A 26,080-nucleotide genomic window follows, 5' to 3' on the forward strand; every position below is an offset into this window, starting at 1 on the left:
GTTCCTTCCTATGGGAAGGAGTTCCGGGGATGCGAAGAAGGATCCGAGCGGATCCCTCCGCCGCCTCCTCACTACTTCCCCGGTGGCTGTGCTCATGCGTGACCCAAGGTCACACATGCGTAGCGGGGACAATGGGGAGCAGGTAAGTAACGCAGCTACGGATACTGACCACGGGGACAACTGCTTTTCGGAGCAGTTGTCTCCTCATCAGAGCAATAATGAATTGCTCCGGTGTCACGTTTCCCTCGCTGCGAGTTGGATACTTAAGTATGCCTCACAGCGAGATCAAACCATCGGAGGCCATACAGCCTTCGATGATGAATAGGCCCCTTAATGACTAAAGAGTCCATACTTTAGGATACAGCTATACACCAAAAGCAATTCAAACCCCAAGTAGCAGATTTTAATTTAAGCAGGGTCCCTAATTTAAAAATAATATCTGTAATTATAGATCGCCAGAAAGCTATGCTATAAAATTGGGGAAGTAAGGGTTTAGATCTGGTTAGCACTGCGTATGCATCTGAACCAACGAGAAACTATGTGTGTTCTGGGGGTAGGTTGTGGGCATGTGGCAGAATAGCGTGCTATTCAGAGTAGTGCATGCTCAGAGATCCCTCAGATTACAGATAGATCTCTGGTGGATTCTTTCACCTGCAGATAGATGGAGGTGGTGGGGTCATATACATGCAGCCAACTCTGGATATGGGCAAAGAGCTGCATTTATTTCCGAGCTCGTAATGTGGCCAACTTATGTGCAACTCTGAATCAAGCCCTATATGTGCTGTATAATTAGCTGTCAGAGTTTACTGCGTCATTGAAATGGAGATCAAAGAGATGACCAGAGCCAGGAACCTGTGTGTTGCTGCGGAAAGGCTTGAGAATGCTGCTCCCACCTCCCCATCCACGCTCTATTTACAGACAGGTGGCCCCTGCTGTGCTCCACTGAGCACACTTTGGGACAGTATGAGTGTAATGAGACCCCAATCATAAGAGAGCTGTAACAGCCACTCCTCCTGCAGAGGGGTTAGTTCTGCCAGGTGCACGAGGAAGCCCAACTAATAATCTCACAAAATAGGTAACTAAATATACATAGCTATAACCTTGACGTACCATATCTACAAGGGCGACATATAGAAATATTCCAGCAGTAGCAGAAAATATCCAGGGAGTGACCTCAGTTGAGCTCTGGCTGGCTACTGCTCCAACCATCATACCCAGATATGACAGAAATGCCGACACGAGACTGAAAAAAAGGACCTTTCTCACCGGGACGCCGGTCTGCAGCAAGACAGCAAAATCACCTAGTAAAGAAATTTAAATCATTCACAAAGCAATAAGGCACCAATTGGCACTTTATTAGGGGATGCCAACAAGTGCAGTGATGGGAGAACGCAAAGCAAAAGGAATACAGTGACAAAACGTGCTTAATCATTTATATACGTTCTGTTATCAATCACTATAATTATACAAAGTTATTATTCATTCAAAAACTGCACAGAGGAACTCTCACTGAGAAACACATGGAAGCACTATACAGCGCAAGCACACATTGCATCGTCTCCAAAAATATCTTACTTTCAACATAGGGCTTGGTGGAGCTGATTTGGGAAAGTATAACATTTAGTATACGCTAAGTACATTTCCATAATCATCAAAATTACCAACTCAAGATGAATAAATCATTTAGCTGTGCGTTGGGGGTTATTTACTTAGAGTTTTACCTTTAAACCATTGCCACTTTAAATCTTCCAGCAAAATTGTAAAAAAAAAAAACTATAAATCTGTAAATAGCTGCAAAGATGGTTGGAGGGATTATAAGTACAAAGCGTAAGGAAGTTTTGAAGTAGAAGGAGCAGTGTTATATCACTTTTATACCGGGGGTTGGAACAGGGTTCCAATCTGGACCAGACCAGGAACTTGTCCCTTTCAAACTGCGGCGGTGGCGACCCAGGATATTCCAGAGTCAGCGCTGTTCACACTGGAGCCGGGTCACTCTTCCGGTGTTGCAGTGGATGCTTGGAGATTATGTCATCTCCAAGCGCCACTGAAGCCGGTCAATCGGGCGGCATGAGGCACGATGCAGGTCATCATGACCCGGATTGCACTATTTACACTGCAGGGTGGCATGGGAACGACCCGTGGCCAACCCTGCAAAGTACCGGAGACGGATCCCCGGGTCCCTGGACTATTTACACCGACAAAATTGCTGGGTTGATGCACATCAACTGGGATTTTTAGGTTGGTATAAAAGGGGTATAAGTAGATAATGGGGAATGCAGGGTTGGGTGAGATGTCGGCAACAGCCATGAGAAGGAGCAGGGCAAGAAAGAGAGCACATGATCTGTGGATGTGAGATTATTTTTCTACTATGCTCCTTATGTAGCACTGAAGAACCCTATAGTGTCTTACAAATCAGAAACACAACAATTTTTTCTGTAGGAGAATGGCAGGAAATATTTTTACATTTTGCTTTAGTACACAGGTTCTCAAACTCTGTCCTCAGGGCCCCAAACAGTGCATTTTTTTTCAGATCTCCTCACAGAATCACAAGTGAAATAATTAGCTCCACCTGTGGATCTTTTAAAATGTGTCAGTGGGTAATGACTACACCTGTACAGCTGCTGGATGACCTGGAAAACATGACCTGTGCGTAGTCCTGAGGACCGAGTTTGAGAACCACTGCTTTAGTACATTTGATGGGCAGTACTCTAAATTATAGGAAAAAGAGCCCTTACACCCAAGCTTTACAAATAATAATTCCCATACCTGTACAGTATAGGTCTATAGTATATGCATCACTCACCCAGCTCATGAGGCAGTTCGTGGCAAAATACAGCTACTGTGGTGCTGAGCCCACTAGAGAAGCCAGCAGAAAAGGCAGCACCTACAGGAAGCAGGAAACATCAGATCTTCTCCATACCTGTGCTTAGCGAAGACAGACATCCACTTATAAATTATAATAAGCGATTATAGCTTTTAGGAACAGGTTTGTCTTCCTGAGTGGAAATATTAACCATTTTTGAACACTCTTCCTGCTTAATTGCTCAGTACTAATAACCTCCATGCTGGCAGGCAGTTGCAGTGCTAAAGACCCCTCAACATTGTCCATATGGTGCAGTACACCACATCCCCTTACTACTAGAACCACGTTGGAGCCATGTGTGTGGTTCAGGAGCCCATGCCCATCAGCACCTGTAATGGTAACTTTTCCCTTACATTATTTTTTTGGGAGAAAACTTTAAACATTGAATGTAAGGAGGGTGGTTCCACCATCAGCATTTCCAGCTCAACACATTTGTGTCATGCTGCTTCTTATGCACAAGGGACATTCGCACGGAATTGGTATGAAATACTGCCGGCCGCATGGTTCGATTCCCGTCAGCGGCAGCCCGACAGGAGCAGAGTGCGACGCAGCGGAAGCCCGACAGCGCTGGAAATCCCGATCGTGGATAGGTAAGTATTTCCTAATCTAACCTTACCCCCCTAACCCTAACCCTCCTTAGGGGTGCCTAACCCTAACTTCCCCCCCAAGTGCCTAACCCTAATCCCCCCTCTAAGTGCCTAACCCTAACCACCCCCTTCCCCGCTGCCTAAACCTAAGTCCCCCGGGGGGGTGCCTAACCCTCCCTCCCCCTAGCCTAACCCTCCTGGGGGGGTGCCTAACCCTAAGTCCCCCCCAGGAGCCCTAAACCTAACCCTCCCCCCCCCGCGGCTGTCCGCTCGCGGCGCCCGGCATCCCTACGATCGGGATGCCGGGCGCTGGTCTCCCGGCGTCAGGGAAATGCGGGCGTCTACATCTAGACACCCGGCATTTCACCCTTGCCGGGAAATGACAGTCGGGAAGCCGGCTGCCGGTATTTAGGCAGTCGGCTTCCCGATTGCCTCCCCATTTGCACGCATATAAATGGTAAATGACTATATTTACTGTCTTTAGTTACTTGCCTCTGGGCCTGATTCAGATAGGGGAATAGAGTAAGATAAAGCAAGTAACTGTGCACCTTGGTAAGACCATGCTGCACTGCAGGTAGGGCAGATGTAAAATGTGCAGAGATTTAGATTTGGGAGGGAGGTGTCCAAACTGAGAACTAACTTACAGTGTAAAAATAAAGCTGTCCAGCATTTGTAGGCTACATGCAAAAGCAGCTAGTATTTACCGCACATGAAAAAATATATGTATTTGCACCCCTTGCATTGCAACATGGTTTGTCCAGGTACAAAGTTACTTACTATTTCTTACTCTATTCCCAAAGCTAAATCAGGCCCAGAGAGTGTATTACTTATTGGCTCACCGATAGACAAACCATCTGTAAAGTTGTGTATTCCATCTCCGAGAAGAACCATCCATACAAACTCTGCAATGCCTCCTCCTGCTGCACTGTGTGAGTGGGCTGAGTGAGCATGATGTGGAGGTTCAATGTAACCAGTGGTCCCTGTTTCCTCCACTGGTCCCTCATAGCTCTGTGGGCAGTCATCCGCTGCTCCCGATGCTTCACAAAACTCTGAGTCTGAAATAAATACTATTATTAATCTTAAATTTTTATGTTCAATGTGAAAGAAAATACAATTGTCACCTACAGTAATTTATACCTATATGAATGGCGTGATATGGAAAATGTGCGTATTAATCATTCTTTTCATATGTAGAAAAAAAAATAAACACTTCTTTAGATGCATGTAGTAACTTATAGGAAAATCAACTCCAGGTGTAATTTACATATCTACTGTATACTGACAATACCACCCAAGCCTCCACCCAGACACCCCTGGTGAAAGTGCAAGACTTCGGCCTCACTATGGTTCTCTTGGCTTTTGGACACAGAAAGGTCTCTTTCCCTCTCACAATCTCTCTGAACTTATGTACAGGAACATAAGACGTGTACTAGTGCTTTGCTACCTTGTAATACACAGAGAGTAACAGATTAATAGACATAAGGCCTGACTCTAAGTCACGATCCGCAGGCAATGCCAATGTTCATGTAGTTGAGTGCTTATTTGAAACTGCACATGCATGAAAAGTTCTAAACTCTCCTATGGCGCATGTTTTACCCAGAGTGTACGCACCAAGGTGCTGTTGGGATCGATTCAGACGGTATCAGAAGTGTGATGGAAAAGTGATGGGCATTCCTGGGTGGTGAGGACACATCAATCAGTATTACAGTGTGCCCTAAAGCAGTGGGTGTTAGATCGTGAGAATCATGACCTGCAGATTTTGCTGGTTGGCCAGGCTCTCTGGTCACCCCTCTTTACAGGCATTGTTGGGGGGCAGGGAGACAGGAATTAAGCTTATTATACTTCAGGCGATTAAAATAAAGAATGCAGCCCAATGACGGATTGTTGATCCCAGCCTTGATACCATGTTATGGGTGGCAACACAGTTGATGGAACATGGATCATTAATGGGCAGGGCCATTTGAAGCCAGTGGGGAATAGTCTGACTTAGTCAGTGTTTAAGTCTTTCCATCAACTTAAGACTGAATTTTGAGTCCCAAAATAATTTTTTCTCCTTTACTTGCAATCTCGACATACCCTTCAGTCATTTTATAGATGGACCCCGAAAGATACAGACGTCCACTGTTATGAAGCGCTTGCTGACTTCGTGTTCTAGAAAGCTAGTTTTCTTTATCTGATCTTTTCTGTTAAGTGAACTTCATAAAGAGGCCTTGCCCAATTTTAAAAAGGACTTAAAGGGTGATTTGGGAACACTACAAGATAAAGAATGGGAAAGTGTGCAGAGTAGCTCCAGTGAATCTACCTTCTACATTAGATCTCAGAAAATAAAATTTTATATGGTCTGCAGGACATATCTCTGACATGTTCATGTATATATACTTGGGGGAAGGTGTAGACATGAATTTCCAAAGGGCGGTGATGCTTTAGCAACATTTTGTCCTGTGGACCTGCGCTCAAGTGTTCCAATTTTGGTTTAGAGTTACATGAGGAATAAATGCCACTGGAGTTGCAATCCATCTGTTGGCCACAAGGGTCTGTAAGTACCTTAGCTGAGGAGCTTATTGATAAATACACTAGAATATATGTTTTTAAGACTTTAATATTGGCAAGGGTTAGAAGGTGCCTTAAGGCCCATAGCACGGAAAGAGCCCTGATACGTGTCTTCTGATTGCAAGAGACAGAGGTGACTGTTCATTCTTAATCCTCTCTGCAGCATTTCATACTGTGGACCATGAGATTCTAATTGAGTGCCTGAAAATTCTGTGGACTGGATGGCACAGTTCTTATCTGGTTCAAATCATTTCTCACCGGCAGGAGTATACTCATCCTTACCAGTGACACTGTCATATACTATCCCCCATGCTTTTTGCAGTATACATGCTACCACTGGGTGAAAATAATCAGACGTCATGGCCTGATATTACCACTGCTATGCAGATGATACACAACTATATTTGTCCCTTGCTATGGGAATGGAGAACCCAATAACGACCTTAAATGGCTGTCTAGCTGAGCTCCAGGAGTGGATGAGTGTCAGTTGGCTGTGACTGAATCCTGATAAGACAGAGGTCCTTATGATAGTAGCTCACCATCACAAGACAAAACTACAGCATAGTCAACCAACTGGACTTACACTTGGGGGTTCAGAATTATAAAACACTGAACATGTGCGGAATTTTGGTGGTGTTCTGGGTTGTGACTTGACACTTAGGGCCTGATTCAGACTCGCGAGCGAGCGCTCGCAAGCGGGTCGATGGTGCCCTAGTGCACATGCGCACGATGGAGGGAGCTCCATCGTGCGCATGCGCGAGACCCGAATAGCGACGGCCAAGCCGTCGCTATGGGTCTCGCTCCAAAGGGGGCGTGCTGTCGATGGTGAGTGACAGCACGCCCCCTTTGGTGGGCGTGCTGGGGGCGTTGCTGCCCAGATGGAGGCGTTCCCATGGGAACGCCTACTGTCTGGGGCCGGCCCCACTGACATCATGAGTGATGTCAGTGGGAGTGCTTTTGGCTCTGATAGAGCCAAAAGCACTCCTGGGCTTGCGGCAGCGAGACCCTACCGCAGGGTCTCGTCGCAAGCCCGATGGTCACCCACATCAATGCGAGGGGCCAGGAGGCCGCTCCAATATTAGGTAGGAGGGCCCTGATTCAGAGCAAGCGCTCTTGTCAGAGCGTCCGGCTCTGAATCAGGCCCTTAGATGGAAGAATGAGGATTTGATTGTGGATGATAACTGATGTCTGAGGAACATAGCCAGAGTTAAGTACTTAATTCTCTCAGAAGATCTGCCTAAAGTCATACATGCATTTGTATCATCACGCATAGACTACTGCAATGCCCTGTACCCTGGTTTCCCAGCAAAAGAATTGCACCACTTGCAGCTCATACAAAATGCACCTGCCAGGCTATTATCCAACCAGCCCCTTTCCATCACATAACACCCATTCTCTACTCCCTTCACTGGCTGCCTGTAAGATGGAGAACCTATCTCAAGCTACATGACCAGGGCCCAAGGTATCTGAAGCAGCTTCTGATTCCTTACTGTCCCGCTTGACTATTAGCAGTATCTAGAATCTCCCTGAATTCATCTGGGTGTCGAGCTTTTAGCTTTGTGGCTCTGACTCTATGGAACTGGCTTCATGCACACGTCAAGAGCCCTCCACTCTAGAATCCTTCAGAAACAGACTCACCTATTCACCCAAGCATTTCACTAATGTCCCTTCACTAATGTCACTCTTTGGTTTAAAGCATATTTCTATTTTGTGTTTTAACTGCAAATGTAATGCACTTTGGGGGCAATCCAATTAGCCATGAGGGGTGCGAATCAGATGCGTTTTGCCATTGTCACAGCGTTCAAATGCCGCCAACGCAACCGCATCACGCACCCCTTGCAGCCTTCTAGTAGACTGAATACACTCAATTTTGTATGCAGCCCTATGGGGCTGTGTACAGTTTTGAGTAAATTCAGGCTGCCGTCAAACGCGGCCGTTGTCGCGATGACTCGCACCCACGAGTGCATTACGCATAATTGGATCGGGCCCTTTGAGTCCTATTAGGAGAACAGTGCTATATAAATAACATATTATTATTATTAGGCGGATGAGTGACATTGGTCAGTGGCACTGTGGGTCATGAATGGTTTGTGTATACTATCAGAAATAACCTGCTCTAAATTTACCACATTTGGACCAAGTTCCCCCGTGCCATCGGTACTGTGATGCTTTGTACAGCACCCCGGATTACTGCTGGATCGTCGACCACTGCACGTCGTGATCGATATCGTTGGTGGAGACTGCACGATTTGCACAAATTTGAACGATTTATTGTTACGATGCATCGAAATCGTGCAAATCGTGCAGATAATCGTCCAGTGCGTGGGCACCATTAGTTAAAAATTGTTAGAAGCGGAAAAATGTATAATTACTTGCAGTCGTATTGTGAGTCTTTATTATTGGAATTGGATATATTTGTTTCTTTGTAGTTTGTTAATATGTATGCTAATGTGCTTTGTACAACTTGATATCATGGTGTTTCAATAACATTTTTCTTTAAAAATAAAAATAAAAAATTGTTACAAGCAGATTGGGCTCAGATCCTAGTGGAGCAGTGAGTGCCCATGATAAATGCAGAACTGTTTCACTCACCAACAGGGTGGCCAAGGTCCCATAATACTGTGGTGCAACCTTCATCCTGAAGGGGCTTTTGTGTCCGAGGATGTTTCTAAAGGTAAAACTATTATTAATATGTAGTGCAGAGCATCAGTATGCATGTAAGTCTGTTACATGACTAATCACCTTCTTCCTTCTTCTCTGTCTCAGCAAGCCTAAAAGATTCTCCATAAGGAACAGTACGTAGATTCCACCAAGTACACACAGCCCTTTCAAAACAGATTCCATAGGGTGAGGTCCATTATGATGCTTATCCCCTGTGTGACCTTCCTGTGCCTGCAACAATATCATAGTACATCAGTTATTGGACTGTCTGTGCTCTTAGCCACTAGTTGCAGCCAAATGTTCAAGTGCTGTGAACATGGAGAACTATCTCACGTGCTTCTATTGTGTAATGAAGTTGCTATATGTTGCTCTGTAACATGCATACATAACCATATAACCATACATAACCATATATTTTCAGTGTCATGTCAAGTGACTGGCAAACAGTATTTTTTTTGCCATTGACATAAGTGATTTTCCTTTCTAACCAGTGGCGGCTCTATGCTCATGTGGCTGAAGGGGCCTATAAATGTGCACATGCATGGGATCACCACATACTATAGCTACTATACTACTATAGCAGTCTAGACTTGCATTCCAGGGGGAGAAAACACCCCCCCAGGGACTGTCCGTCAGTGTAGTCACTGGGGTGCTGCAGAGGTACAGTCCCTCGATAAAATACACCTCTGATTGCAGTGTGCAAGACCCTAATACTTCAAGTTCTACAGTACATGGACTATGCATAGAGATCAGATCAGTTAGAACTCTAGGCACTAGGATTCCTGACTACCTGACTAGACAGCTGGGGTCAACATATTGGCGTATACATAGAATTACTCGGCTGCCATCTTTAGGCGATAGCGATATCTATTGTATAGTCAGCAAATATGTCCATCCAGCAGTTCTTACTAGCTGCCTCACTGACTGATTACCAGGCACAGCCACTTTTCTTCTGCCAGTGCTGTGTTCCCTCTAGTCAACGCCCAGAGCTGGCACCCCCACTGCCACGGACCTCTCCCCCGGGACAAGTCCTGTATGCCCTGCACCCATCCATGAATGGAGAGGGGGGGGGGGGGGGGGGAGACAGACGAGAGATGAGAAGAATATGGTTAAATAGGAAGTTAGCCAATGACAGGCACAACAGCTATCGACCCATGAATGATGGATCTGTAATAATAGTTTATTAATATCTATAATAGGTATATGTTGGTGTTGTGTACAAAAAGATACTAATAATGCTAAGGTATATCATATTATTAATGTTTCTAAATATCCTACTACATCTCATAAAATTGTTGTATTTTCACTAATTACCTAACAATACAGATCATTTACTTAGCCAGAAAAAAAATGTATTAGCACAGCAAGAAAAGTAATGTTCCCTCTTCCCTAGAACACAGGATTCTTTTGAGACAGTTACATCTGATTTCAGAATGTTGGTTTTCCACTGAAACAGTGTTTATTTTGTGGAAAATATCGCAGTTATGAGCTGCCCGAGCATCTACATCACGAAACAATACAGTGTTATCTACACAATCAGTGCTGGAATGGGGCATAAAGGGGAAGGCAGTGGTAGAGGCCCATGGTTAAAGGGTGCAGCTAGCCTCCAGAAGAATGTGGCAAGCAACCACAGAGGCTTGGCTAACCCATATAGTGGACGTAGCCTGCAGACAACATGGGATACTACAGTGCATGGTCTGTACATCAAGTTCCTTCCCTACCAGGTAACTGACCCTGTAATAGAGTAACAATGTATAATTCTAGTGCACAGTCTGAAAACTGACATTAGAAGAGGAAGTGGGGCCCACCGGGGATTTCCCCAGTACCCCTGTGGGCCAGTCCAACTCTGTACACAATATATAAAAAAGAGTGGATGGAGTGAAAATTTTAAAGTATTCCCAAACTGGTGCACCCGTGCCAGCAAGCAAAAAAACTCAAAGCTGGCGCTATCAGATACTGTCAATGGTTAAAACCATTTTCAATGGATGAAAAATTTAATTTAATATGAAGCAAGTCAAAATTATAATTTAGAAGTGCTTTCATTATGCTTTTCACTTATGCAAATACTGGTGAAATTGTTACAAAAATCAAACTGCTTCATTGTGTGGGATCGGTATGAAATACCGCCGGACCTATTCAAATCCTGACGCCGCAAGCCCAGCACCAGCGAAAATCCAGACTGCGCTAAAGGTAAGTACTAACTAACCTAACCCCCCCCAACCCTAACCCTCCTTTAGGGGTGCCTAACCCTAACCTCCCTCCCTAGTGCCTAACCCTAACCTCCCTCTAAGTGCCTAAACCTAACCCCCCCTTCCCCGCTGCCTAAACCTCCCGGGGGGTGCCAAACCTTAACCTCCCCCCAGGGGTGCCTAACCCTAACCACTCCTTCCCCTAGCCTAACCGTAACCCTCCCGGGGGGGTGCCTAGCCTAACCCTCCCCCCTGGCGGCTGTCCGCGCCCAGCTTACCTTCGATCGGGATGCCAGGGGTCGGGCTCCTGGCGTAGGTAAACTGACAGCCTGCCATTAGACCCTTGCTGAGATTAGACAGTTGGGATGCCGACGGTCGGCATTTAGACCATCGGCATCCCGACTGCATACCCATGTTGTAGACTCATGTGGGGTACACACTTGGACGATGGCGCCATAGAGCAACGGACCCAGTGACCGTTCAACTGATTTTGGTAAGCATAGACACTTACCAATTGGCCGGAAAATATGTCAGACATCACAACTGGTGATGTGATGTCATTGTCACTGGATCCTGTGGCCAGCATATCGGTCGGTCAGTCATCTGTCCACACAGGCAAAAGTCAACTATATATTTTCCAGATATATCCCATCTGCTGTGTAGCACGGCGCTATATCTGTGAAATATGAGGTTCACAGATATATTGTGTGTACACACAAGCCGATGCACTGAATGATATATCATAGCATTAAACTGCACAGGACAAGCACTGAAAAAAGCTTGTGCTTAAAATGATAATACAAAGGCAGTCCTGATAATTCTTGCTGTGATAAGTTATATACCCTGTTAGACGGTGTTATTGATAATAAATTAAGCTGTACTGTAGCAGAAAAGAGAACAAAGAAAAGTTTCAAATGAATGAAAGCATGTGAATGTGACTATAAAAGTACAGTTTTCTGAGGTAATGTGTGTACCTTTACATACAGGTGTGCACGGTTCAGTCATAAACCAAAGATCCAGAAAATAATGTGCAGTGTCTTCACAATGAAACATAAAAATGGTCTATGGCATATAAAACAAAATAGGTATAATTGGAAATAAAAATAGGCTATGCCTCTGCACTTTGTGTTTTCAGGCGTAATTGTTAAGTAATGCAATAATAGTTTTGCAATAATAATGTTTAAGAGAAGATCTGTTACATACATGTGGCAGAAGGTGCAGTAAGGCATCACCGCAAAGGGTCCCCACAGCTAAGGCCACCAGGAACCTGAGTAGGTATCGGAACAGTGGGCGTCTGAGAAGTGGTACAAAAGCCACGGCCAGGAGAGACGGGGCAGTGATTACTGTAATGGCAAGTGCCCCCCAAGCCAGGACTGGAAGACAGAAGATCAGAATCACACAGCGCAAAATATAGTCACAATTGTATAGTATGAGATTCTTGTGCTTTAATGTACACAGAACAATGGCAAAAAGTTGCTAGAAGTTTCCTGTAGATGTGTTGCCCATATTAAGTATATCTGTTGTTGAAAAAAATGGTATTTATGTCATGAAATCTTGCACATGAGTTGTATAAACTAATAAGATACTGTTTCAATTTAACCTGAAGAAGCGTATGTCCCTCTAGGAGACTGCTAAAGAGTTCTGTCAGGTTGTGCCCATGTACTGTACACAAAGAAATACATGTACAGCGGCAAGGGCGTATCTACCCATTGGCCAGGATGGCACTCGCCAGGGGCGCCGACCAAAGGGGGGGCACCGCCCGGCAGTGCCACCAGTAGCCAAGGGGTGGACAAGTCCCCCGGCCCCACAAGTGTAGGGCAGACCGCAGTGATAGCAGTCTGCCCTACACAGTTTACAAACACACATCCGCCAGCGGCAGCTGTGTGTTTGTAGTAGCAGCCAGCTAATAAGAGTCAGACAGACTCTCATTTGCTGCTGCGTTGTCCGTGGAGGGAGCCGGCTGGAGCTCACTAATGAGTTGGGAGAGACGTCATACGTCGTGACATCTCTCCCATGCAGGAGAAGAGCGGCCGGGACTCAGAGCGGACAGCGGCGGTCGCGTCAGGAACAGGGATCAGGTTTTTGTTCTTTGTGTGTGTAAGCCTGGCACTACAGGGGGTGCACTGGAATAGGGGTTGGCAGCTACTGGGGGCACTTTATGGGGGGGTGCCCACTACTGGGGGGCACTGTATAGGAGTGGCCACTACTGGGAGCACTGTACAGGGGGGACTACTACTGGGGGCAATTTAGGGGTGGGTGGCCACTACTGGGGGAACTGTATAGGGGTGGCCAATACTGGGGGCAATTTAGGGGGGGTGGCCACTACTGGGGGCACTGTATAGGGGGGACTACTACTGGGGGCACTGTATAGGGGGGGTCTACTACTGGGGGGAACTCTATGGGAGACTACTACTGGGGGCACTGTATAGGGGGGCTACTACTGGGGGCACTGTATAGGGGGGGCTACTACTGGGGGCAATACAGCATAGGGGGATTACTACTGGGGGATTACTATTGGGGGCACTGCATAGGGGGCGGGGGGCGCCAGTCCATTACATTGCCAGGGGCGCTTGGATCACTAGATACACCCCTGTACAGCGGTATGCAACTTGTGCTAGCTCAACTAATAGACTTCTCCCTGGGAATAAGTGTCACCCAGTACAAAGCTCCAAGGCACATCCTTATAACACAACAAAACCAAAGTGAGAGCTCACATCTAATTGGTGATGAAACAAAGTTGCCCATGTATCCTACCTTTATTAAAACTACTGACTGCAGCCTAATGTCAGCATACGGAGCACAAGTCCCATAAGAATGTGGTGATTTTAGGCACAATGAACAACCACATAATTCTCCTAGCTAGGGCCAGATCAACAATGGGGAGGATGGAGCTGCAGCTCCAGGCCTCCACATAAAAATAGGCCCACCCTCATGGTAGCATGATAATAACCATCGGCCTAGCTGGCACACAGTCGTCCATAAATCATAGGTAATAAAACTTCTATTTCTAGTTTTCTCTCAAAATTATTAAATTTTTCTATTTTGAATGTATTTAAGGAGACAGTGGGGCTGATAGCGATAAGGGAGTGTATACACCAACATGGCACTAGCTACACCCACAAAGCACTGGTAACAGCTTCTCCCCTTTTCAGTTTAGCCCTTTGGATACAGGGGCACATCTATAATGGGTGCAGGGTGGGCCCAAACTGAACACTCTGCACCCATTAACTCTTTATACTTACCTGTCCGTTGTCTCCAGTAGTGCTGCTCTGCAGCGCCGGACCAGCACTGCAGAGCAGCAAAAGTCACTGAGAAAATGGCGGCGGCCATTTTCCCGATGACTCGCGAACTGACAGTACTGCTGTCCCCAGGAAAACGTTGCAGGCGCCATTTTCCTGGAGACCCGCGCATGTGCAGTAGATTCTGGCACTAAGATTCTACTGCTGCACCACCCACCGTGGCACCGCAAGAGAGAGGAGGGGGTCCGCACCGAGTCTGCACACGGGCCCCCTCTTCTCTTAAAACGCCTGTTTGGATATTTTCAGCTCCAGGCCTATGTGGCTCTTAATCCGGCCCTGCTCCTGGCTGTATCAATACAACAGCCTGTGAGCATGTGATGCATCTAATAAGATAAATTGCTAAATAAACCTTATCAGTCTTGGGTCTCTGGACCACACCTGGCCTGCTGGTTGGACAGATAAGTCTTGATACTGCCATGCATTATAAGATATTTTTACTCAGGCTCTGTATGGGGTGATCTGTGGCATGCTCTTTCCTGACTACACAGACTAATAAGGAGTGTCATGGATTTGCTATACATTCTTTTTACGGCTGATCTCTGACCTTTTGTGCTAGGTTTGCCAAAAATGAACCACATGTGGCCAGTGCACTGTTTTGATCATAATTCACAGCTATTTCAAATTGCTCTTCATTGAAAAGACCAAATACAATTTGCTATACATATGAAAAATTCTGCAAATGCATTAGGAATTCAGTGACAGTTCCTTCGTGGAAGTGGAACCTACAGGACCCTACACACAGAACGATATTGCACACGATCCGACACATTTGAATGATAAAACAGCAATATTGTTCCGTGTGTATGCACGATATCGTGCATTGCGCGCTCCCGTGGGGTCGTCCGTCGATTCGCCTGATCTTTCTTCATGTAGATCAGGCGAAGCGACTGACGATCCCATGGATTGCTATGGGGGGGCGGCATATCGGGTGGTCGGGCATCAGAACACCCCGTGTGTAGGGACCGTCTGATGTCGGCCCTCGGATTGTCGGTCGAATCGGTGGGTACACATCATACCGTGTGTACCCACCTTAACAGTTGTAGTCTGAACACTGTTCATATAGAATGTACAACATACTGTACCTTTTAGCAGTGACTGCTGGGAGTGTGTCTGATCTGGGGTCAGCTGATCGCTGTGCTGAATGCACACACGACTGTCAATCTGGTAGAGCAATGCTGGGCATAGTAGGGTGAACTGCTGAGGTGTGATTTCTGACACCCATTCAAGCCCAAAGTTCAGGAGCAACTGTGTTACATTCAGGCACTAAAGTTAACAGAAAATGGCAAGTGATTAACAGGAGCAAGAAAAACCTGACACAGTTATCTCTGCCTTTACCAAGTTATGGTTCACAAAAGCTGGGTATACACACTGTAATTCTGTTTGCTTGGCACTACTGCTGAATAGCTGGATCTGGGGACCACTTAGTCTCCAAGATGGACAGCTAGACACAGATCAGGTTCAATCAGAAAGAAGGACACAATAATACCCATATCACAGTAGTACAACATTCCTTTCCCCCGAAGATTGCACATACAGGTCAATTATTAGCCTTTATTTATATAGTGCCAGCAAATTATGTAGTGCTTTGGAGACAATGTTTAATTTAATCATTCACATGTAGTAACTGCCCTAGTGCAGCTTATAGTCTAATTCTCTACAATACAAACTCATACCCTGACATTAACCTATCATTAGGTTCTTGGATTGTAGGGGGAAACTGGACACCCAGAGGAAACCATGAGCACAGAGGGGGGAGGAGCAGATACTACTTACCTGTGTACGGACCTGTTTGAGGGGCCCGAGCCAGTTGCTGTGTCTATGCGGTCCCATCATTTGTGTGTGGGGCTCCTGATATTTAGCAGGGCAGGCTCTGGGATCAGTAGAGTGCATAGGGGAGAGAGTGTAGAGCTACTGGGGGTGCAGAGCTAATGGGAGAGGACTTTGCCACATTGTCCTCCTATCCCCTCCATACCGGGCCCATGTACGCTCTTGACAGCCCAGGAAGAACCCCGTAGTGTAGATTGATGATAGGATTGGTACCCATGGTCCCAGAGCTGTGTAGAAACAATACTAAACTCTGTGAAACAATGTGGCTGTAGAGTGGCAAGATGTAGCACCCAACCTGACCAGATTTAGCCCATGGAATGAGTGAAACATAAGTCGGTGAAGACGTCAGTGTGACATCACAAAAGCATAATCTGTTTACCAACAACAAGCAAAGCACCAATCGGTGTCAGCAGAGCATTCATAAACAGCTAATCACAAGGAGCTAGTGCTGGTGACCAGAACCATCATCTGCTATTTGCACATGCCTCTGACCACCTGCATATAATACAGCTTTCCCAGACACACACTACTGGTTACAGATTTAGAACTCCCCAATTTATCCAGTATTTACTGAAATTTACGCAGGTTCATTTCTCAATGTACTCTGAAATTAAGGCATAGAACAACTTAACAACTGGAGATAAAAAAAAATAATAATTGAATCATGTTAACATACTTTAATCTAACCCTTTGACTCGTCAAATTAGCCAGTTTTGCATATATAACCAACAAACCCACCGTGGCATTCTTTCTACAATGGAATTCCAATACTGTCCAGGAAGTGCTTCCCAACACTGCTGCAGAGGTTCCCACAAATGTGTTGCACTTGCTGCTTGCTTTGCTTTGCTACCACCCTTCTGTTTAGTTCTTCCCGAACCAAATCAATGGGGTTAAGTCTGGAGACTTTGCTGGCCATTCCATGATTCGAAGCCTACTGACTTTTCTCTCCTCCAAGATCGTAACAACATGGAGCAGGGCAGTAGGAAGGGGTGTGCGAATAGTGCCATTGCCCAGGAGGCAGGGTACTGGGATGGGGGACACTGTTTCTGTCCCGCGCCCCCTGCTTCTGGCTAGCAGGGTGTCTGGAACGACACACTGTGGCCAGTATCTTGCTGTAGAAAGCACCCTTGCAAAATGCTGCAGTGGGCAACACGGATGGTGTAATGGTTAGCATTACTGTCTCACAGCACTGAGGTCTCAGGTTTGATGTGCTTGCAGTTTGTATATTCACTCTGTGCTTGGTAGGTTTCCTCCCACACTCCAAAAATATACTGGTAGGTTAATTTGTTCCTGACAAAAACAAATTAACCCTAGTGTGCATGTGGTAGGGAATATTGGAGCTCATTTAGACCCGCTCGCTAGATGCGTACGCTTGCACCCATCGTATGCAAATTCGGCTAAGTGACGGCATGGCAGGCGATCGCACGGCAAGGTATAAGCACGCTCACTATGTCTTGACGCACGATCGCTTTGTGCATGTAGACGGTCACCAGCCTGTCTTAAGATGCCCACTAGCGCACGTCATCTCCAGGAAGTGTATGCAAGCATCGGTACATCGGGTGTCATCAGAAGCAAACGCAACGCTTGAGGTTGACTATACCCTGCCGCAAGCACTGCGATCACTTCAGTGTGAAATACAAGCTGGTGACGTGTACAATGACACTGCCTCTTAATTATGCACGCCTCTGAAACGGCGTTAAGACGCTCAGGCATGCCTGTGTTCGCACCTCCACTCCCCCGTTTCTAGTGGCCTGCCCCTGTCACCACCCAGAAATGGCTTCTCCTGTTACTCCCTCTGGTGGGTAGTCTATGCGCAATGAGCGACCGCTTTCCGATCTCTCGCACTGGTTTGCGCACACACACTGCGATGCGTATGCATGCGCAGAAAGCGACAATCGGCCAGCTACGAGCGGATACATCCTAGCGAGCGGGTATGAATCAGGTCCATGGATTGTAAGCTCCACTGTAGACTGATATGAATGGGCAAATATTCTCTGTAAAGTGCTGTGGAATATGTGTGTGCTATATAATAGCTTTTGGTTCAGGATGATAGTTACTCTGTGCAAGTCACCGACTCAAGATCCAGCAAAAGAGCCCCACACAATCATGCTTCCTCCTCCATATTTGACAGTTGCTGTCACACACTGAGGAACCACGGCATATACAAATTGTGCATGATGAAACAAAGATTTAAACTTTTAATTTATAGGTATATGAGTATTAGACAGCATTTTTTGAAGCCCGAGGTGCATGCGGCAATCACCCAGTGTGATGCAAAAGGGCTCCATTTCTCCCCGTTCCCTAGGAGCCAGAAGGCCCGATTGAGGGGAAATAGAAATCTACAGGTCCCCCTTCACCAAAGCTAGGGAGAACCTCTTGACATCTCCGACCCCTGGAATCAAAAGGTCCCTTAGGGGGCAGGAGTCTTTCGGCTTCCCTCCGCCACAAGGTCACCCCTTTCTCCCCAGGGCTGGCTGGGGAACAGACTTGTGAGGGAAAGGGCTGCCCATAAGAGTCTTCCCCTAACTCCCACAAACATGAAACACATGAAAAACATAAAAATGTGTGGTTAAAAGATGCAAAAAGTGCAATAAATGAATAAATAGTCCCCAACCTTTCGGCCAGGAATATAAAGTATTATCCTTGCCCTGGCCTGAAGAACAGGACAAAGGGAAAAGTGCTGCCTGAAAAATAAGTGCTCAGTGCAAAGTGCCGTACTAGTACAAAGGTTCCTAGGCTCTCACCAGTGCATTTTCAGGCACCAGGGGCAGAGAGTACCTCAGGTTTCAAGCAGCCATCTTGGCCATAGAATCAAGTGGCAGCCCATTACCTACTGGGGCACCTTTAATCCATACTTGCCTACTTTTGAAAAAGAATTTCAGGGAGATTGTGAAAGCAGCACCTATGAGCGCGGCGGTACAGTGGGCGTGTACTGATACATCTGAGAGGCGTGACTTAAAATTGATTTACATCCAAATGTAAATGAGCCCCAAAGCAGTTAGTAAGATCTACTTGTTGATGAAAATACACTGATAATTCTCAGAAAATACATGTAAGCATTGGGATCATTGTGCCTTACAACCAATGCAGGGAAATTATACTAATGATCCCATTTGAATGTATATATCTCTGTTTTTTCTTTTATATAACAGCTTCATAATGGGGGTAAGGTGAAATGAGGGAGATTGGTAGACTCTTCAGGGAGACAGGGAGATTGCTGCTATTTCAGGGAGTCTCCCTGACAATGAGGGAGAGTTGGCAAGTATGCTTTAACCCCCACAGTGTACATAGATAACTACACTTGATTTTAGCCAAAAGGCCAATAAGTATTACATAGAAACTACCCAACACACGAAAGAAGGTTAAAAAACAAAACAAAAACATAACATTTTAGGCGTAGTATATAGCATACACTATTAGGACTGACCTAACATCAGTACTCACCAAAGAACTTGAACAAGACTTACCTGAGCAGAACCCAGAACAGCAAACATTCCAGCCTTGACCCTGAAGAAACATGTTTTCTTTCCAAAATGAAACACTCTTAAAGTGACAGTAGTCATTAATGGTCAACTGTTTTATTCGCTTACACTGTTATCCAGTTAAATGTTTATTCATTAAAAGTAATTCAAATTAAACAGCCTATTCTGAACTATTTTATCTCCTATTCTGTATCTGTTTCACCCAACATCATATCCACGTAGAACTATTTTGTCACAACAGGGGCCATTTTATAACATAGATATACCGCTCTTGAGTGTGCAGTCGCACTGTGATATCCACACACCTTTAGTCTATTCCCTTTAATTAGTTATTTTACAAGTAAAACTGAAGGCCCAAGTCAGGGCCACAGTTCCACTATACATGCATGTTCCACTGAGCCAGGTCACATATTTGCAGATATACCAAGTTTGGCCGCCAAAACTCCACTCCCAGCCAGTTTCGCTTAGCAGCTGAGTGTCACTAGGATGTTCTGGTGATATTTACTGGTATGATTTTCTTGGTAAATCATGGCAACAGGATATTTTCTGTTATAAGCAGCGATAGAAAAGCTGCCCTATTGCCACTTTTTAGTAAATGTACCCGTTAATGTCTAGGAATTGGAATACAGTGTTCAATTCATTAGATGGTGATCTGACATTTTTATTTTAGTGTTTCTGGAGTTATGGAAAATTTTCTAGTCCCTGATTTGGTAGAATGGATGCATGAGAAGATTAGTACAAATTAAGGAAATTACATTTAGGGATCTATTTATCAATCTTTTTATCTACTAAAATAATGTGGAAACTGGTGTTTTCACACACTTTTCACATTATTTTAGTATCACTTAAATGTATCAAAGAGATTTTGGAGCAGTTTTCGAAAAAAAAACCTCCAAGCCGTTAAATTCTTAAAATCGCATTTTTTTAGTAAGTAGATCACATTTCCCATACTTGTAATGGGAAATATGATCTGTTTCAGATTTACTAAAATAAATTCAGGCTTGCCTACCATCTGGCTGCCTCTTCCGGAAGGAGGCAGCTAGCTCGGCACAGTGGGGGGTGTGACACGATGCTGAGATTACCTGCATTGTGTATGCGGGGGCAGTGTCACAATGATGAGATTCAGCGCAAATCACGTCATCAGCTCCCCCGGGACCAGCCGCTTATGCAAGGTGGAAGCAGAGGCCGGCGGGGGGTGCGGGCGGTTGGCGCCGGCTGGGAGACTTGCCCACACTGCCGGGGGGCCGGGAGCAACACCCAATTTTTGGGAGGCTCCCGGCAATTTCAGGAGAGTAGGCAAGTATGCGCTATCTGGAGATGGCGTTATGCACGGGGAGGGTTTCTTGTTTTACACTGGGCGGCTTTTTTTTCTTCCTAGTGGCATGGCACCGGACAGGTGGCTGGTGTGGTCAGTTTGTGCCCCTCTGAATCTCGGGGCCCCTCTGAACCTTGGGGTCAATAACAGGTGTACCCTTTGTACCCGCCTGTCGCCGTGGCTGGGCTGGTCTACTATTAATGAGAACATTACCCATCAAATCCCTGGGAACCAGAACCTCATGGGTATAAGTCAGAAATATTAGTGGTTTTGAGAAAACAATAGGCTTCATGCAGCAAGTGACACATCCACGTTATTTACTGAATGATCCAATACAAGGGGGGACCAGAAGATGCCACTAGTAAACGTCTTGGGAGACCATGCAGGCTCCTCAAACCCCCTACTCATACCGGCGCATACAGTGATAAAAGGGAAAAAGACAAGAAGCACTGTCCAGGAAGTATAGCCAGGGTCAGCTCCAGGGATCGGAGCACCCTGTGCCGGCTCACTATGGTGCGCCCCGTCATCGTGCGCGCGGCCAAAAATGGGGGCGTGGTCTAATTACAATAGACCACGCCCCCTACATGACATTATTTGGCGGCATGCCCGCATGGCACCCCTCCAAATAACATCAGGCTGGGGGGAACCTCACTAGCTGGGCTTCCCCCAGCCTTATCCCGTCACTGATTGGATGCTGCACGCATGCGTGCAGCGTCCATTCAGACTCCGGGGTCCGGCACCGCCGCGGGGCTGGGGTCCCCAACCTCCCGATGTTGGAGAGGGGTGTTGGGGAGGGGTACATCCTCTATATGGGTGGCGCCCCTGTTCGACCGCACTGGTCGAACACCCCTAGAGCCAGCCCCAAGTATAGCTAATACATTTGCTAATACTAAACAGGGAATGGTGCTGGTATCTTATCAAGAGCTTCAGTGCATTATAGTGGGTGCCCAATGCCAGCAGCATAACTTCGACACAATATGAAATCAACATCACAAGCATTCCCATCATATAAACAAGCAATTCAAAGTCATAAAATACTTTATGGCAGCTCAAAGTCTTTTAGCAAATAAATACTTGTAGCAGGAGAGGGGCACATGCTGCAGTCACAAATGCTGACATGTTTCAAAATCCATTGACTCTCAAAGATAGTGTATAAAGTGTGGGACTTATATTACCAAGTAGAAGTTTTATAATTGGGACAGGTATCTTGGTGTATGTGCAACAAACCTTGTGTACAGGTTAAATGTACAGTATAAATCCCAGCAGTTGTCAAGTGTGCCGCGAGGTCAGTGCAGTCAGAGCCGACTTTGGGTCTCTTTCAGACCCGCTCGCGGGCGCAGGACGCTCGCAAGCGGGTCGATGGTACCCAAATGTGCATGCGCACAACGGAGGCTGCTCCATCGTGCGCATGCGCGAGACACGGTGAGCGACGGGGAAGTCATCGCTCGGGGTCTCGCACCAAAGGGGGCGTGCTGTCGATGGTGAGTGACAGCACGCCCCCTTTGGTGGGCGTGCCGGGGCGTGGCTGCCCAGACGGAGGCGTTCCCATGGGAACGCCTACCGTCTGGGTCTGGCCCCACTGACATCACTAGTGATGTCAGTGGGAGTGATTTTGGCTCTGATAGAGCCAAAATCACTCCAGGGCTTGCGGCAGCGAGACCCTACCGCAGGGTCTCGTCGCAAGCCCGATGGTCCTGACCATCGCGACTATCATCATGGACGCTCGCATAAGCTGTGGGTGGTAACCCACAGCTATGCGAGCGTCTAGGAGGACGCACCAAAAAAAAACAAAAAACACCCTGATTCAGAGCGGGCGCTTGTTCAGAGCGTCCGGCTCTGAATCAGGCCCTTTACTTGTACTACTGGCCCAGGCAGTGTTGGGCTCCTCAGGGAGGCCAAAGTGTTTGATCTTTTTTTTGTGGGGGCCAATATGTGTGTTTGTTTTCTTTCTGTGGGGACCATTTTGTTTTATTTATTTTTTCCTCTGGGGCCCAATGTGTTTGTTTTTGTTCTGTGGGGGCCATTGTGTTTTATTTTTTTCTGTCGGGTGCAATGTCTGTTCTTTTTCCTGTCGGGGGCCAATTTGTGAGTGTTTTTTCCCGTGAGGGACTGATGGTGTGCCTTTAGCAGTTTTAAAATCTTGTTCAGTGTGCCGCGAGTTGAAAAAGGTTGAAAATCACTGGTTTACCCTAATGTGTCGTGGCAGATTTACAGTTCCACAGTTACCTGCAGGGCATTCCAGATCCCCATGCAACTCCACACCACATTTTTTTGTGGGCAGGCAAAGAATCCACTCTGCTAGTGTGGTGGGTTCCCAGCAGCAGTGATGGGTGCCGACCGCCGGCTTTTCGACAGTGAAAGCCCAGCAAGGGACTAATGATAGACGCCTAAATACCGACGCCTATCATTAGCCCCACACCGAAATCCCGTCGCCCGGCATACCGAAGGTAGGTAACCTGGGTATCATTACAGTATGTACTAAGGGGGGGTGGGGGGGAGGGATAGAGGGGTAGGGATAGGGTTAATACTTACCCTGTCGGGATCTCCATCTGCCAGCCTTCCGACGTCGATATTTCATATGCCGGGCTTAGGTCCGGCTGTATAACATACCGATTCCAGTGATGGCTATGTAATCACACAATACTGGAGACTGCATTGTGGAGACACTAATGCTCACTACAGGCCTCCACACTGTAATGTGTATTTTATGACTAGGTATAGAGAACCGATCATAATACATAGTGCTGTACAGAGAACATGTTAGCAATCATTTCTTTATCACAGTGTTGGCTAACCTTGACACTCCAGCTGTTATGGAACTACATAACCCAGCATGCACTGCTACAGTTTTGCTATTAGGGCATGCTAAAACTGTGGCAGGGTATGCTGGGATATATAGTTCCACAACAGTTGGAGTGTCAAGGTTAGCCAACACTGCTTTATCAGAAGCCAATCTACCCAGTATGTTTTTGGACTATGTGGGAGGAAACCGGAGCACCCAGAGTAAGCCTATGCAAACAAAGGGAGAACATACAAACACCACACTGATATTGCTCTGGTTGGAATGGCCCAGAGCTGTGAAGCAACAATACTAACCACTGTGCCACAATGCGACTCCAATGCATACCTGCCTACCCTCTCGCATTTCGCGAGAGAATCACGTTTCCTTGTGTAGTTTACCGCTACCTCGCAAACCAAAAATTCCGGTTTACCCACTGCCCCCTGCGAGAATCCGGACTTGCACATGTGCACAAAAAAATATTTGGTACGATCCAGCAAGTCGCCAGATTTGAATGAAATCCAAAGCCCTAGCACTATAAGGCAGCAATGCAAGCCACTGTGCCACTTTCCTGCCTGTGTCTGTCAGTGCACCTGTTAAAAGATGTGCACAGCAGGGACACTCACTAGGCAATTATTGGGCACATAGATTTGCAAGTACTACATATTGCTAGACAATTATTTAGCAAGGAACATGTTTTTAGGGTATTGCTTTACATAATACCTATGGTATTGCTTGATATATTACATACTGTACATCATACAGGAAATTGAATTGCCCCTACTCAAAAGATCTTGCAATGCAAATTTGTGCACAGTGCTATATAAATAGTAACGGCTTAAGCTGGGTACACACTGAGCGATGTGTACCCAGCTGATATATCAGACCCTGCGTACACATCAGAATGAGGTAATGAACGATGGAACAATACCGGCAGCGGGGCTGCTTCGTCCGGTTGGATGAGCAGCATGGCTGACCAGATGATGTCGCAAGGGGCCGCGGGAGCGCGCATATTGCCTGTACACACTGAGTGATACAGCCAATATGCCATTCCTATTCGGCAGGAAACGGCATATCGTGTCGACATCGTCTCAGTGTGTGCCCAGGTTTAGTATGACAAGGTTGCTAGCAGGAGGAGGTAGCTTACATCTTCATGTTGATGACCGTTCTCAGTATGATGTAGTTGAAGTAGCTGCTGTAGAATATCTCTGGGAGGCCATTGTCCGTGTAGTGGGGGCAAATTAACGCCGTTTTCCGTATGCACAGTGGATTTTCTATGCACTGGCTCCATTGTTGCTGGATGTTCTGTGTATACCTTACGCGTTTTATCTGAGCTGCCAAAAGTGTAAATGTGGAAAAAGCTAGGTATTAATTATTGACAATATTCAAATCACCAGAAGAACACGGTAACCTAGAACAACATAATTTGTTAAATTCAAGTGTTAGCTTAATAATGTTTCCCATTATTGCCAGTTTCTCACTGGTAGTCTCCACCCTAATTGTAGGGGGTACATATACTAAGAATCGTGTCTGGCCAAGTTTTAAACACACTTTGCATTGCAAGGACATGGGTGAGTTTTTCTCAAACAAACACACAAGTTTATCAAGAATTGTGTTTGACTGAATCGTGCATGAAAGTGTGTGAGTTTAGTTCATACTTGCCTACATCCTGGCTGCGTCCTCCGGGAGGAAGCAGCCAGGTCGGTTTAGCAGGGGGGGGGGCCTGTATAGAGGGGGCGTGGCCGGACACATTACCAGTGTTTAGGGGCGGGGTTGGGGCAGAGCCACACGATCACGTCATTTAGGCTCCGCCCCCGCTACACAATGCTGATATTTCCGGCATTGCAAGGCAGGGGGCGGGGTTATGATGACGCGAATCGCGTCATCAGCCCCTCCGCAGTGGGGGTTTAGCGCTACATTGCGGGGGGACTGAAGAAGTCGGGAGAACTGCCTACTTTTCCGGGGGGCCGGGAGCGGCACCCGATTTTCGGGAGGCTCCCGGCCAAATCGGGAGAGTAGGCATGTATGGTTTAGTTGTATTTGGACTATAATACTGAAATATAAAGACCTGCCTGTGTGGTGGTGTTTAGCAGAAGCACTGCACAGATCAGTATGAGAAAGGGTTCATTATTTTTTATTTTTTAATTATGTGGTCTGCATAGCCAGCCCAGGACCTCTGAGCTTGTTTTGGTAGAGGAAAATCCGATGTGGGGTTCCCTCTATTTTCCTCTAACCAAGAATCCTCTTTCTGAGGATTGCCAGCCCTGGGATGACCAGTTTGGTGCTGGAGAATGGTTTGGCAGGAAGACCCCACGCTGTGGGTTTCCCTGCTGTGCCATTACCACCCCGGCTGGTTCAGACCGGTGCTGGAAGTCCCAAGGTCCAGGGTAAGATACGCTCTTGGGGAAGACACCACGCTATTTTTCATTATTAACCCTTTTATCACTGTAAGACACACATAAGCGTGTACCATACTTGCCTACTTTTGAAAAAGCATTTCAGGGAGATTGTGAAAGCAGCACCTATGA

At 46.4% G+C, this 26,080-nt stretch overlaps 1 protein-coding gene across 1 annotated transcript in view; it reads right to left on the bottom strand.

Moving 5' to 3' along the window:
• The window catches only part of SLC39A5 (solute carrier family 39 member 5), a 42,000-nt gene that overhangs the window by 1,248 nt on the left and 14,672 nt on the right, over nt 1-26,080 (bottom strand). Inside the window, exons 4-11 of the mRNA XM_088473133.1 lie at nt 24,700-24,886; nt 15,232-15,412; nt 12,054-12,223; nt 8,743-8,892; nt 8,593-8,668; nt 4,290-4,505; nt 2,804-2,884; nt 1,111-1,301 (exon numbers count right to left, since the gene is read on the bottom strand). Of these exons, the coding sequence (XP_088329259.1) occupies nt 1,111-1,301; nt 2,804-2,884; nt 4,290-4,505; nt 8,593-8,668; nt 8,743-8,892; nt 12,054-12,223; nt 15,232-15,412; nt 24,700-24,886 (1,252 nt within the window). The remainder of the gene's footprint in view (nt 1-1,110; nt 1,302-2,803; nt 2,885-4,289; nt 4,506-8,592; nt 8,669-8,742; nt 8,893-12,053; nt 12,224-15,231; nt 15,413-24,699; nt 24,887-26,080) is intronic.

Source organism: Taudactylus pleione, unplaced genomic scaffold (assembly GCF_031769625.1).
Source record: "Taudactylus pleione unplaced genomic scaffold, aTauple2 ptg000130l, whole genome shotgun sequence".
NCBI classification, from domain to species: domain Eukaryota; kingdom Metazoa; phylum Chordata; class Amphibia; order Anura; family Myobatrachidae; genus Taudactylus; species Taudactylus pleione.